Genomic DNA, 15,954 nt, shown 5'->3' with positions numbered 1-15,954 from the left:
GGCACTCACCATAATCATTTGGAGCAGTCATAGCTTGCAAAATTTTGAAAGATCTACTGGGTATTGAGCTTCCAGTGTATTTTTTTGGTTCCGGTACCACTTGTTCACTTGGATGCACATATGGCCTGGGAGTATCATCACCTAATAACAGTCAGTGAGTTACAGATTGCACAAAAACAAAATATACAAGTTTTTTTGTCATTTTAGTGACATTTATGTAGTAATTCATGACAGCCTTTTGCCAACCTATTTGACGTGACATATTTAAATATACAATGACAAAAATAAAAAGTCAATACACTTAATTTTAAGAATACAGAAATAAAAAACAACATTAAACCGAAATTTGATTACAAACTATACAGATATACATCGCCGAATCTATTGAGCACATGAGATAGGAGCTGCATCTATGTCATTATCTGCAGATTTATTGATTCAATATGTTACATATTCATAAATACACGGACACACCCAAATACAAAACACAGATGGACACATGTACTATGCACATGCTCAATTAGCAAATAACCAGACAGCCGCACCACAATTAATTTATCATACGGTGAAAGTTGAGAGCCAGAGTGAGATCGTACACTTTTAATTTTCGAGGTGTAACACCATTGTGCCCATGGAATAACTAGGAAAGTGTGGTTCCAGAAAGCTAGCCATTTAGAATTAGGGGAGAATAGACGGTTTCCGGAAAAGAAAAAAGGGTATTTCTAGAACCGAACACAGACTCAGAGAGAGAAAGGCAGAACAAATTTCCCACTTGACACAGTGGTATCGCTTTGTAGCACCATGTATACTGTTTATTTTTGAACTACGTAGAGTTCGCTGACTGATACCAAACTCATAACAAAATATTCGCATCAAAAAAAATTGTACTGGAATAAAACCGCCAACGAAAAAATTGGAAATGCTTATACCAATCCTAGTTTTAAATTAAACTTAAGGAATTTGGAATTTTTAAAACTCCACTGCTACGACTGTTATCTTAGCTAGCACAGTTATCTTATTGTTGATGCTATAAACCAGCTATGTCTTACAAGTTTCCCCCACGTGATTTAAATTAACTGCATTTACGATTCATTTATGAAATGTAAAACAAATAGATTCAGTAAATATCAACTGTATTTTTAGCGTATATGTTTAGTTCAGTCTTAAACCTAAATTTCTAAATGTAATATAAGTTGCATACCTTCAATTTGAATAGGAATATTCCGAACTTGGGGTCCTTTAGACTGCTGTTGTTGGGGTCCACGAGGCACTGAAAAAATAAATAGTTCATAGAAATGATCAACTAGTGTATATATTATTTTCATTATTTGTTTCCTACTACTCTCTCTTCGCATGAAGGTAATAAAGATATTTTCAAACATCTTTGTACCTATGTATCGCTTTTTTGGCATAGCTTCTATACGAGGGTGTATTAATATCTATTTAGGTTAGACCATTATCAGAGGTTAGACCCGTATTGGTTAGAGATGCTTAATAAAATTTAAAAAAAGGGTGTAGATCAAAATTGTGAAACTAAAAATCGTATTGAAGTATTCAATTATCATCAAATATCTGTATTTAAAGCAATAGTGTGGCTAAAGTGGGTGCCACTGCAGCCCCAAGATGCACGGAGCAGCGCCAAAACCTCGTGTTTATTTTTAATTTTTTAGCAGAAATATTACAAACAATTATACGCCGTCCTAAATTTTCAAGTTTACGAATATATATAGCAATAAAAATTTAAAATATTCTTTTTACTTTACTTTTAAACATAAAATACAATCGGTTGGTGGTTAGCGTTTAGGAGTGGTCAATATTTATGCAAAAGGTAAATTTTGATCTTGGTATCTACAAAAAATAGGTCACGCTAGTAACGCAAAGTGCTGCGTATGCGATCGTTAAAAATTTGATTGAAAGCTTCAGAAGTGTTTTTCATTAAAGATGAAGATAGATCGGGATCTGTTTCTTCTTCAATTAGGCTAAAATAAATATCTGAGGCTTTAAAGACTTCGTATGAACGCACCGATCATATAATTCACGTCAAGTTGGACATGAGGAAACTCTTTGCAAGATGGCTAAGAATAAAATACATCCTCGTATATGTCTATCCCACTGATTTCCATTTATTTGTCAGCTTATGTCTCCACCACCATACTATATAATATTAGTACAATAATTTACCACCACCTTAAAATAAATTACTTTTACCACTTTCATCCAACATTTTGAAAACCTTTGAAGGAATATGGCCCCCTCTGTATCTCGGGTTTTCTTCATCGTGGAAATTCATCTCTAAATTAAAACAAAATGTTGTAGATATATATGCAAATTTGTTTAATCAAGTAAATCATTATACCCATTTGTTGACTTTATTGCAGCTCATGACAACATCGTAAGACCAAGTTTGTAAAATGATGAAGTGATAAAAATGTCGACATAAAAGTTGATATCTACTGTAAAAAATCAGAACGACGTGTTAACTGAAACAAATCGAGGACTTAGAAAAGATGACAGCTCTTCCACATAGCTCGTTCCCTAAACAACAGAGGAATATAGTTTTAAGCATACCCAGAAGATATAGTCATCATAACAATAACCAGGGCATGAACCATAGGACAAACTTAATAGCGGCAGCAGAAGAGATGGAGCTGCTTATAAATTAAAGTAAAACACAGAGCATAGACAAGAAATATCTGCAAATGATAATTCAGATTTCATTTCAAATGCAAAATCTTCAAAGGTTTAAGACAATTCATCTATCTGGGTACACAGATGAATTGGAAAAATATATCAGAAGAAACGCTCATCTTAAAAATAAGATTGAGATTTTATAGGACGCTGCTAGTCTTAGTTTTTACCTATAGATCGGGGGAATGAACCTTAACAAAATCCGATGAATCCGCTAATGAGTGGTGGCAACTTTAATCTATAGGATATATAACGGGTCCTCAAGTAGGGAGGTCCCAACTTTAACAGTGTTAGCGGCCATATTGTTGAAGCTACATCTGTCAAGTCAAATTGGCTGTTGTCTATTTAGCCCACTTTTCCAAATCCCGATGGAGGTATATAGCGTACAAAAACACGTGAAAATGATCAAATTGTTTTATCAAAATGGGTGTTCTGTTTAGACAACGTTCCTTGCGCTACGTATATTTTACGATCACCATAATCGTCCTGTCAAGTGGAGACCAAGACAAGAAGCACTGCGGAGCGGAAGACGCCCACAAACCAGATGGACTGATAAACTGAAGCGTGTTAGCAGTAACTAGATACAAGCCACATAAGACAGAGATATATGAAAAGAGCTGGGGAAGATCTGTGTCCAGCAGTGGACTCATACAGGTTGATGAAGGTAATCGTTCTACCAAGCAGAGAATAAATTTAAGTCTATTAGTTCAGTAAACAATCTAACAATACCCGTACGTCGACGAAATGCAAGATCTACAGAAAACATCACCGCTCTCCTTGAGATTGTATAAGAGAAGCCGAGGCAGTCGATTTCACGTCGCTCACAAGAACTCGGTTTTTCATAGACAAGGACGTGTGTTCGCTGAATGGACTCTGGAGCAGTTGGAAACTGACCCCAATTTTCATCGAAAAAAATCATATTCAACGATGAGTATTTACCATTCCATCCGATTTTTGGATCAATGATTGTTAACAAAACAGAATTTTCAAATTTGGGACGATACCAATCGAGGTGAGATTCTAGATCGTCCGATGAATCCCGACAAAGTCACGGTTTGGTGTGGATTTGCGGCAGCGGCGTTATCGGTCCATTTTCTTTGAGACGGACGTTGACCACCGTCAACGGCCAGCGCTATAGGTCGATGATTACCAACTTATTTTGGCCTGAATTTGATGATATGGACTGTGAACTGTGCAATGTGCCATTGAGATACTGCGATTTGACCCTGTTAGACTCTATTTCGTGGGGTTTTCTTAAGTCGCAGGTCTATTATATCTTAAACGCTTAATCAAAGACCATATAAAGACAAGTGTTGTTAAAGGCTATACTAATACTATACGACACACTTTGCACCATGTTGCCTTTTATTGTTTTAGTCCTCGATTTGTTTTTTGATTTTTATTCGTCTGACTGCATTTTAATCGTGATATTTGTTTTGTAATTTTTGTGCATAATTTTTATTGCTCTGTTGTGAACAGTATTCAAACTTGTGCTTTTAATAAAAACGTCTCTTCTCTTTACGTCTTTCTTAGTTGGTCATCCGGTTCATCATTGAAATAAGAATAGATAGAAACTAAACAATTACATGATAAATCTGTAGATAAATATTATCAGGTCGTGCTTTTACCTTGTTTGAAAGTATTTGCAATACTTTGTTCCCCGTCGTTCACTTTCATTCGTCTCATCTGATCAACAGGCTGTTGGAAGTTCTGTGTATACTTGGGTGAGTGTTCAGTAATGGGTACGTTATCATATTCATCTTCACCGTCTGTGTTGGTGAATTTTTGGATGATTTTGAACGAATTGGATTGCACGGGGTTGCTTCCCCAACTCTGCTGTCTATTTAAAACCCTGTAAAAAACAAAACAATCATGAAAAGAAGAAGAATAGACACAAAATCAATTTTTTCTAAAATAATAATTAAGTAATAAAGCAAAGAAAAAAATACAGGCAAGAATGAAATAGGGAAAGACGACTACATAACAAGTTTGCTCTCTTACCTTTCATTTCCAGCCCTAGTTCCTTCAACTTGTACTGGCACAACCCTTGCCCCTCCTTGATTGTTTGGGACTTGTTGCCTCTGCGGAGCTGCACCAGGATGCTGCAACACCAACGGTTGAGTGACGTAAACCACGTTAGGTCTATTTTCCAATTCTGTCTGATCTTGGTATGGTGCTTGTGGTTTGGTACGGATATCTATACGAATTCCTATTGGCTGAAATAGGACAAGAATTTTGGTACATTAAAATAATTAAACTATTTATAGAGAAACATATTTTTATATAAAGGATTGGTCCTATAAGGGAAGACATTAAAAATAGGTAAAAATTTATATGAGAATGTACCTGTTGATGTTGAGTCGCATCTGGTCTGCTGGCATATGCTTGTTGAAACTGCTGTTGATTATATTTGGGTTGTTCATACTGTTGCTGTTGAAAGGAAGGTTGAGGATTTCCCTGAGCTTGGGGTTGTGGCCACCTCTGTTGTTGTTGCTGGGAAGCAGGAGGCGAAATTTTCTGCAAAGTATACTTTAAAATATATATTAACGTAATAAATATTAACTTACCCTTGCTTCGTCTACATTATTAGGGATCTGGTTTTCTCTCTTTGCCCAGGTAGGCACCTCGTCTTGGGGCTTTTTCGTTTGCCAAGGTCTGGGAGCCTCTCTAAGAGGAGGTGTCTGTATGCCTGGGGAGTCCAGATTTCTTTCAGGAGGCGAGGGAGGCGATACTATACGTTTTTGTTGCTGTTGATTTATGGGAGGAATATACAAAGATCCCAAATGTGCAGTGCTTGTTTTCACTTCTTGTTGTCCGTTATTCTGGGGTGCTGATGGTTGCCTTTCTATTACCGGTGGTTGATATCTTGGTTGCTCTTTCACAGGCTCTGGATAGCTAGGTCTAGAATATTGCTCTCTGGGTGGAGTAGTTTGCTGAACCGGAGGTTGATACTGTGGTTGTTGGTATTGTGGTTGAGCCTGTGGTTGGTACTGCTGTTGTTGCTGCGGTATCGAAGGTTTGTATGTTTGTTGTGGTACAGGTGAGATTGGTGTCCCTCCAGACTGAATTCTACAATTTTAATGAACCATAATTTTTAAAATAAACCGATTATTTCCAAAAACTTACCGCTGTTGTGGAGGTTGAAATTGTTGCTGGCTTTGGACCGGTGGAGTTCTAGGCTCTGGAGCACTCTTTCCACTTTCCTCAAATATTTGATCAACCAGGCTTCTTCTTGGTTGCGGCCCTCCAGTTTTTCTCAACATCGCCATTGGGTTATCTGGGATAATTTTAGTCATATCAGGCCTTTCTAGAACCTGATTATCAGAGGTCTGTACTTTTTGAGTAGGTAATGGACAGCTAGGTGGAGGAGGTGGAGGAGGAATTCCTTGCTTAGGTGGAGGTGGTGGAGGAGGTACTCCACCTCGCATGGGCGCTGGCGGTGGAGGACCTGAAGGAAATACTTGCACCTGCGGTTGAGGGCGCATCGCTGCCAAGGCGGATGGCGGAAGAGGGCCTGTGATTGGGGGATGAGGGGCAGGGTTGTGGGGTATGTCACCAACTCCACCCAAATTAGCGTTTCTCTCGATTCTTCGTTGAAGTCGAGGCGAACGAGCTTCGGAGAGGTCTATTCCTCCGGGGGTATAGGTGAAAGGTTTCTTGTCTTTGGTCATCATGGCGTTCTGAACGCATGCTGGAGGATCCATTTTTTTCTGTATTGGCTGAAACAATAAAAAAATATTTACTCTAAAAACAAGATATCGTAAAAAACACAAATATGTATACAGAAGGGCAACAAATGACATTGAAACGGAAACAGCAGAAATAACGACAAACGAAGAAGTTAAGAGGGATTTCAAAAAAGGTTCAGATAAAGATGGGTACCAAATGAATTGCTGAAATATTATATTGCATTTTTAATAAGAATATTATTTCAACTGGAAGTTCATGTATCGATGCTAAATTCGGCGTAAAAGAAAATATCGACAAATCCTTACATTATAATATACCAGTTTTTCCACATTTTTTGACCACAAGGACCTATACATGTACACATTCAATAATACCCGTGGACAAAGATATATAATAGATAATGTTATAACCAACCTATCAGAGAAGATTGCTGAGAATAAAATAGAAAACGATAACGTCGAAGGAAGCTCAAAAATAATATACTTAACGCAGGAACAGATCACTTGAAAAAAGGAAAGTAACGACCACTAACATATCAAAATAAAAAACTCCATTGGAAAGTGAAGACAAAGTGTGAAAAAAAGAAGAGAGAAGGAATTCCTTTATTAAGCACAACACTAAAATTAACAACCAAAGTGATAACAAATTTACTTAATGAAATTATAACAGTAGCAGAATAACAACAAGGTTTTACGTCAGGAACATCATGCACCGACGCTATATTTATAATAAGGCAAGTGCAAGAGAAATCATAAGAATACAAAAAATCGGAATATCTATGTTTGTGGACTTTAAGAAGGCATTTTATCAAGTCAAATTAAAATACGTTATCCACTTATTATACGCAAGAGAGATACCTCTAGGAATAATCAAAACGATCAATAATATCTACCAAAACAACACAATAAAAGTAAAAGTAGACGAAAAATAACTGATTCTGTTAAAACTGACAATTTAATATTACAGGAAGATTTCCTGGTCCTCTTTTGTTCAACCTAATTGTCGATGAAATAATAAAAAAAGTAAAAACTAAAAAAGAATACCAAATGGGAGAAAAACCAAACCAAATGTAAATTGGAGCTGGAAGGTCAGAAAGTAGAACAAGTGATGGAGTTTAAATATCTAGGCATCACATTATCTAGCTAGCTTAAAACAGAAATGGAAGATCAAGTGAATAGAGCAAACAGAGCCGCAGGTTGCCTTAATGAAACAATATCGAGAAATAAAAATATTGGGAAAGAAATTAAAGGTGGAATCTACAAAACAGTCATCAGACCAATAATGACAAATGCGGCAGAAACACAACCTGACACAAACACGATAAAAAGATTGTTAGATACAGCAGAGATGAAAATACTTCTTGATGGTAAAAAATTATGGGATAGTTTAAGAAATTGAAAAAGAAACAAAACGATCATCTCAGCCAAATGACAATAAATAGAGTAGTAAAGACAGCAAAAGACGGTTCTTCAATTCGCTGTATGCATGTACTTGAAGAGGATACGAGAAACGATCGTACGCGTGCAGCGGTAAAATCTTGCAACTTTGTTAGTATAGTTCATAAAAAGTTATTGAAGAAAATGGGATTTTGCAAATGATGTGTTATAAATTGTAAAAATACAACAAAATATAGTAAATTCAAGTTATATCGGTTTCCAACTTCTAAGCACAAATTAATGCAACGAGAAAAGTGGATTTATATCGTAATAAACCAGAAGTAACTAACATAACATAATTTCTGCATTCTTACGCCCGATCTCTTAATAAGTTTGTAGTGAACATTAAATTAAAGTTTACTTTAAAGTGTAAATTTTAATAATAATCATGGTCAATTAATGTTGGTTCAAGTTTTTTTACAATTTTATTTTTTTTTTCAAATTAAAAGAAAATGATAAATATTTCTTCGGGTTCGGATTACGCAACCCAAAAGTTGACAGGAAAATAATTAATTATTTAAACCACTGTGATGTATGTTTCTTTGAAAGGTTTGAATTGAAAAAAGATACGGTTATGCAATTTAGTCTAAAATGAACATTAGCTAAAAAGGATACTTTAGGTTATCATTATGAAATCGGGCGTTAATGTCGCTCCAAAATATTGATGTGGTATGCAATTATTAATTGTATTTTACAGTGGATATGATAGTTGGTTGAAAAGGTATTTTACGATTTATTTTCTGGAATTCAGTTTTTATTATGGCATCCATTTTTATAGTAATATAGTCCGGTAAAATAAGGATGCAATCTCGGAATGAAAGATAATAAGCTGAAAATTTGCATACGTCTTTATTTTGATGGTATAAAACTTACCTCAAAAGTCTCATATAATCACGTGTCCGCGACTTAAGATATTTAAGGTCAAAGGTCACGAAAATGAGTTTTCTGCAAATATCTCGTTTCCCTTACACTTTATGACATTTAAGGTGGTAAGAAAAATTGTAGAATGGAAAATTCTCTTCAATTTTTGTCTGAAGTACTTATATGTACCTTCAACCCTTCTTAAGATAGAGCGCAAAGAGTGGGGGACCGCTTACCTGTGTATACGGTAACGCGAAGTCAACCAGTAGGATTCAATAAATAATAAGTTATATAGTTAATTATTCACTTAAAATACTATTATTATTATTTAATAAACTATATTTATAGATATTAATTATAAAATATATATTTTTTATATAATATTTATTTTATTTTTAACAAACATACAATAAATATTAAATGAAATATTTCAAATGAACTTTAATGATATTTTTAACAGCTGTATATATGATAAATTAAGATCAAGTGCAGAATTCAACAATAATCATTTTTATATTTAATTAAATATTGAAAAAATCATATTTATTATTTTTTTAAATTATATATTTATTTATTAATCCAATAATCGATTTTTAAAAGTTACAAATATAATATATATTCTTTTATTATGTATGGTTAATATTTTTGTATTAATTTTCTTCTTCATCGTCTTCTTCTTCTTTTTCTTCTTCCTCTGACTGCTCAATATCGGATACATCATCATCATTCTCGTTTATTAAAGTATCAGAATAAAAATATTCAAGAATATCAGGTGCATATTCACTTTCTTCATTGAAATCATCTGAAGTTGATGAAGCGTTTAGACATGATTGTCCATTTCACTGCCCACAAATTAAAGTACATTGCAATCCTGATTTCCTGCATCCGCAATTAGAACCACAACCTTTCTTGCAATTGCAAAATATTGTATTCAGCAGTTCTTCTATTGCTGGCGGTAATAATGTTGTTATTAGTTCCAGAAATTCATTTTGCATTACCCAGCCGAATTCTTGGGGTTCTAAATCATTTCCCAACCAAATTTGGGTCTGATAATAGACACGAATGATATGCTGATGAGCTGCTGCACTTGAAGGTGGAAGACTTGATAACTGCACTGGTTTGTTGAGTCTTGTTGATTTGATGAACTGGGTGTATCGAAAAGAGTCTATATCGTCTTCTGATGTTGGAGCATTATACGCTGCTACGAAAATACGTAGGTACTCCATTTTCAAATAATTCTTGTACAGAGCAGTTTTTTTGTTGAAATAGTTGAGGTGACTGATGTAAGTGGTGATTTTTTTCGAAAATTTTAATAAACGATATTTTACCTTTCCTATAAATCGCAGAAGTCGTATCACATCCACTAAACGCGTGTAAAAATAAGATGTGTTTCTTAGAATGAGGGTATTTATCAAAACTTTTCGATGAATATAATTTTGTCTCCGCATTACCCTTACCAATTAAAAAAAAAAAAAATTTCTTGTTGATGTGATTGAGCTCTTCCTATCAAGATAACTAGCAAATCAATATCTTCTCTTGTTCTTGGCTGATAGGCACATTCATTGTTTCATCAAAACGGAGTTCGTAAGATTTTGAAATACCGGCAGTTCTTCTAAGTTGTTCCATTGCTTTAATGTTCTTAGTGTAGTCTGAGTAACCCTCAAATACAACAACGATACTTGAGCCATAATGTGTAAGCGGTCCCCCACTCTTTGCGCTCTATCTTAAGAAGGGTTGAAGGTATATAAAAGTACTTCAGACAAAAATTGAAGAGAATTTTCCATTCTACAATTTTTCTTACCACCTTAAATGTCATAAAGTGTAAGGGAAACGAGATATTTGCCGAAAACTCATTTTCGTGACCTTTGACCTTTAATATCTTAAGTCGCGGACACGTGATTATATGAGACTTTTGAGGTAAGTTTTATACCATCAAAATAAAGACGTATGCAAATTTTCAGCTTATTATCTTTCATTCCGAGGTTTGCCCCCTTTTTTGCCTTATTTTACTGGAAATACTGAAATTGAATAATTAATTTTATTTACTACATACAATGTTTACCTTTTAATAACCTCATATCCTCAATCTGAAATGTCAAATAATGAAATCTAACCGTAAAAAATATAATTTTTCCAGTTAAAAATAAATTCAAAATTGTTCCAAGTTAATTATTGATATATATTACCATAATTATTGTATTAAATAAACAAGTTTAAGTCACTTTACTTACAGCTAATATAAGACTAAAAAATTAATGGTGCTAACACCTTCGCTGATTTGTGCCACTGGGTGTTGCTCTTCGGAACTTGCACATAGCGAATAGGAAGAAGATCAGTAGGAAGACCACGAAAACGATGAATCGGCAACTTATTGGAGGCATATTGAAAAACAGAGTCATATCTACATAAAAAGAAGAAGAAGTAGAAGACGTAGAAGAAACTTTTCGAATTTTGATCGGCTTGAAGAAATCGTTTGACGGATGTACTCCATTTTTAAATAATAAAGAAGTTCCTTTGAATATCATAAAAATTATTAATTAATGAAGAGATACATCATCAAACCTTCGAAAAATCTTATGATAGCGTAAAAAGTGAAAGTACACAAGTGTCAATCCAATAATGATCAAGCAGAATTGTTTATAGAGAGAGAGAGAGAGAGAGAGAGAGAGAACACAGAAACAAACTTGTTATATAATAAATATTTCTAGAATATTCTATATATAAATAGAACAAGACTACAAATGAAGTGAAGAACATAAACTTAGAACTCGAAATCAGTAAATCATAACAGCAATATGGAATAATCTAAATTTGTTGTTGAGATATTGAGAACACATAACAGTGTTAAAACGACCTAGTCCATTAAAATAAAAACAAATAACATGACTTTATAAATAATCTGAACACTGTGCTCTTCCGTCTGCTATTTTCCCTTCTTTGTTGATTTTTTTCATCAAAGTTGTTTTTATATCTCTATTAAATTTTTTCCACTGTATATTATAAGCAAAGTCCAGCTATGTTTTGTTACTAATCACATGTACTTACTTGATTTTTAAGCCTCACTGGTGGAATGTGTCCAACAATGAACGGTTGAGGAGACGTTCCAAATCCCTGACCTGTACCAACAAACTGTGAAGGCTGCCTGAAACAATTATTATCCTGATATTAGTATTGTTTAGTCGTCCTAAATTTGTATTTGGGTTCTCTTTTAGAGGACAGTAATCAAAAGGGTTCTTAACGAAGCATTAAATGAAAAAAAAAATAAATTTAACATAAAATTTTATTGTACACAGACTTTGTTGGTCTAAGCATGTCCAGTCAATTTTTATCTGGGAGAAACTTCCAGACCACTAAGTGGTCAAAACATCAATAATACTTAGCAGTTTATCGTAAAAGAAATTTTGTATTTTGTTTATATCTTTGTTTACTTCATAGCAAAAGCATAATACACAATTGGTGTAGTGTAGTTGGTACCTACACAATAACTACAAGGTAACATTCCCTGGTACTTACTGTATGCTGATGACGTAGTGTTAGTAGAAAATAGTGAAAGCGACTTAGAACAAGAACGCTGGAACAGTAGAGATAAGTTCTTGAGGAAAAAGGTTTCAAATTTAATATGACAAAAACAGAATATTTGCAACGTCCATTTAAAGATGGAGTTAATACAAATAAAATGGATAGTGTAAATATTGTGAAAAGTAATAGTTTAAAGTAGTAAAAATCGGTATTACAGAGTCATCGTGAAATAAATGGAGATGCATGCAGTAGAATTAGGATTGGATGAATGAAGTAGAAGGACGAGAATGGTGTGTTGTGCGACAGAAAAACTCCAATAAAACAGAAGGGAAAATGCTGTAAAACAGCTATAAGATCAGCTATCATGGACGGAACTGAATGGTATACAGTTAAAAACAAAGAGCAGTAACGAATGCATGTGGCGGAAATGAGAATTCTTAGATGATAAGTTGAGTGACAAAAAAGGGTAAAATTCAGAATAAGTATATTAGAAGAAGTATATTCTTCACACACTAAAGGTCCTAATAGAAAAAGTTAACGAATACAATTTACCAATCTGTTTAGCATTTATAGACTACGAGAAAGCTTTTGACAGCATAGAATTATGGGCTATTGAGGAAGCACTGGTCAACAGCAGAATAGATTCTAGATATAGGATATTAATACATAATATATACCAACACGCTGAAATGGTAGTCACGATGGATAACAGAATGAAAACGAGGCCAATAACCGAGGAGTAAGACAGGGAGACACCATATCTCCAAAACTATTTACTGCCGCACTTGAAGACATCTTTAAATCACTAAATTAGGAAACGAAGGGACTGTCGATAAACGGAAAGTATTCAAACTATCTAAGATATGCAGATAACGTAGTACTAATAGCCGACAACTGGAAAGAACTGAAGACGATGATCGATGAGCTTCATACGGAATCCATAAAAAAAGGACTGAAAATGAATCTGAGTAAAACTAAGCTAATGTCGAATAAAGATGATCAACCGACGATAACCATCCAAGGAACAAAAGTGGAACATGTAGAAGAATACATATATCTGAGTCAGAATATCAAGGTAAACAAAGAAAACCAAACTACCGAAATAAGCAGACGAGTAAGAATGGGATGGGCCGCATTTGGAAAACTCTCATACATACTGAAAGACAAAAAGATACCCCAAAACCTTCGAACCAAAGTGTTCGATTCTTGTATCCTTCCCGTTCTCACTTACGGAGCTCAAACCTGGACATTCACAAAAAAGAACATGGACAAGATTCGAAAAACTCAGCGAGCCATGGAACGACAGATGCTTGGTATCTCACTAATAGATCGGCAAACGAACGAAGCAATCCGGAACAAAACAAAAATAAGGGACGCCGCGAAACAAGCAGCTAAATTAAAATGGAAATGGGCTGGACACAACGAACGTCTCGAAGATGGTAGTTGGAACAAAGAAGTCGGAAACTGGCGACCGTACGATGCGAAGAGACCAAGAGGAAGACCTCAAATGCGCTGGAGCGACGATATCAAAAGAGTCGCAGGACCAATGTGGAAGCGCCTAGCACACAACAGGGATGAATGGCGAGAAATGGGAGAGGCCTTTATTCGACAATTCGGATAGAAAAAGGGCTAAAAAAAAAATATTAGAAGAAGTATATAAGTGGCACTAATTGATGCCAAAACGAGAGGGCATAAGTTAAGATGGTTTGGCTATGTTCAAAGTCGAGACATTAATGATCCAATACGAAGATTTGCTGGTCTGCAGATTCCTGGGAGCAGTAGGAGAGGAAAATCAAAGAAGACCTGGGGCCAGGTGTTTAGTCAGGACACGTCGGTAAAGTAATTAATATTGGTATGACCCAAAATAGAAACTTATCGAGAAATATAATTAGGGAAGGTGAACCCGCATAGGGATAAAGGCACGTATAATGATGATGATGATGACGACTTCAGTCAGCAAATCTCTTTGTTTTAACTTTTGTTCTAACTAAAAGTAAAGGAGGCACTTGCATGTATTGGGATGTTATCCATGCTCTTGGTGCTATTCTCTGTTAACGACCAATTGGTAATCTATGGATATACCATAGAATACATATAAAGGGTACATAGATATACTTTATAATCTGTGGTGTATATAACGATTAGAAATGTTATAAAGATAAAAAAAGAAGAGTGGAGTAAATTATACACATTAGACAAAAAACAAAATATAGGGTTAGTTTATCTGACAGTTTAGAGAACGTTTCGGGTTATTTGTTACCATTACCAACGATCCTTTGTGTCTATTTTCAACATAAAACGAAGTAGATTCTGCAAAAACCGTTACAATACTATTATTATGGAAAATTCTTTATCCTTACTATTTAAAATCTAGTGGACTCACATATTGAAACTTCAACACTCACAGAAACAAAACATTTGTTCTATTAAAAAAAAAACAAAGTGCGAAATATTCTCCAACGAAAGAATAATCTATTTTAAAAATCTAAATTATACATGACCAGTTTACATAACACATAATCCATTCAACACTGTCACTTTTAAAATATATTAATGTTTACAATAAACTCACGAAATTTTTATAGATATGAATGTTACACTATTTGAAAGCATGAAATAGTTTGATAAATGAGTTTAAAATAAAATTTACAGGGTGTTCCCAAAGTAATGACCAATAGCTTCCAATTTATTTTATGAGTTAAAAGTACTTGTAAACGAGTATGATAACTGATAAATTTTGTCGTAATTGATATATGACATATGCAGCAGCGGATCCAAAGGAGAACGGTGGGGGCGATCTGCCCCCTGTAACAAAATTTGTGTTTAGGGCACTCTGGAGGAGCACAAATGTATGAAATTGATTAAAAATGAGAGATACTTTGGTGTACCGCTATGTAAAACTATAACCTGTGCCTTGGTACACCAATGAACGGATGTTCGGAATGTCAAAGTGAGACATGAAAGGAACAAAAAAAAACAAAGTTTGAAGGCTAGCTAACAGGCAATACTGGAGAGTGGCCACTTGATAATCAGAGGGAAAATTAGACATATTTTCATGCCTTACAGAAACCATAATATGTGAATAGTAAGAGAAAGAGAATGAAGAAAATTACATGACAGTAAGCAGAAGTAATGAAAGTTGGCGGTTGTAATGTACTCTCAATCCATTAATCACCCACAGAACTCCATTACTCTTTATTAAATTGGAGAACTTTATTAAGTTTTCTTTAATTTTTCTTTACACTTAAAAAGAAAACTCTTACAACGGTCAACGTGCTTCTTTGTATTTCCATTCCCTTCGAACAACGAGCGAAGTCCTACATTCGCTGGTTGTCAGCTCTCGCGACGGCGCAGTTATCGGCGTAAAGAAATCAAGGAAATAAACGACTAGAAGTTTCTTTTACAACGGAACGTTATACCTCCTCTCAAACCAAGTGATTTATATTTTTTAAATTCTATATAAAAATTATTCATTTTCAGTTATCTTTCATTAATAACGCTGGATCCGCCACTGGATATATGAGGGGTTAAAAGTTTAAAATCTAAGTTAAAAATTTATTATAAACCAAATACTATGAATAGTTTTGCATATACACTAAAACCTATTAACTTTTTTTAAATCTCTTCATTTCTCTTCTTCCTTTCCTTTTATATTTGGGAAAACTGAATATTGGCAAAGCCTGGCGTTAAGTAGCTTCCATTTCCATGTGTAAGTCCATAGTACTAACGTAGAGGCTCTGATAGTGTTATTTTAGAGTTA

At 34.6% G+C, this 15,954-nt stretch overlaps 1 protein-coding gene across 3 annotated transcripts in view; it reads right to left on the bottom strand.

The window, feature by feature from the left end:
* Positions 1-15,954, bottom strand: part of LOC140445973 (uncharacterized) — a 151,897-nt gene that overhangs the window by 11,210 nt on the left and 124,733 nt on the right. For all 3 annotated transcript variants that reach the window (XM_072538443.1, XM_072538444.1, XM_072538445.1), the window contains exons 2-9: positions 11,721-11,817; positions 5,815-6,407; positions 5,256-5,757; positions 5,035-5,205; positions 4,690-4,904; positions 4,317-4,540; positions 1,202-1,270; positions 10-141 (exon numbers count right to left, since the gene is read on the bottom strand). In XM_072538443.1, coding sequence (XP_072394544.1) covers positions 10-141; positions 1,202-1,270; positions 4,317-4,540; positions 4,690-4,904; positions 5,035-5,205; positions 5,256-5,757; positions 5,815-6,407; positions 11,721-11,817 — 2,003 coding nt within the window. The remainder of the gene's footprint in view (positions 1-9; positions 142-1,201; positions 1,271-4,316; positions 4,541-4,689; positions 4,905-5,034; positions 5,206-5,255; positions 5,758-5,814; positions 6,408-11,720; positions 11,818-15,954) is intronic.

Source organism: Diabrotica undecimpunctata, chromosome 7, assembly GCF_040954645.1.
Source record: "Diabrotica undecimpunctata isolate CICGRU chromosome 7, icDiaUnde3, whole genome shotgun sequence".
NCBI classification, from domain to species: Eukaryota; Metazoa; Arthropoda; class Insecta; order Coleoptera; family Chrysomelidae; genus Diabrotica; species Diabrotica undecimpunctata.
Note: the sequence above shows the minus strand (reverse complement) of the source record. Positions and strands in the feature narration are given on the sequence as shown.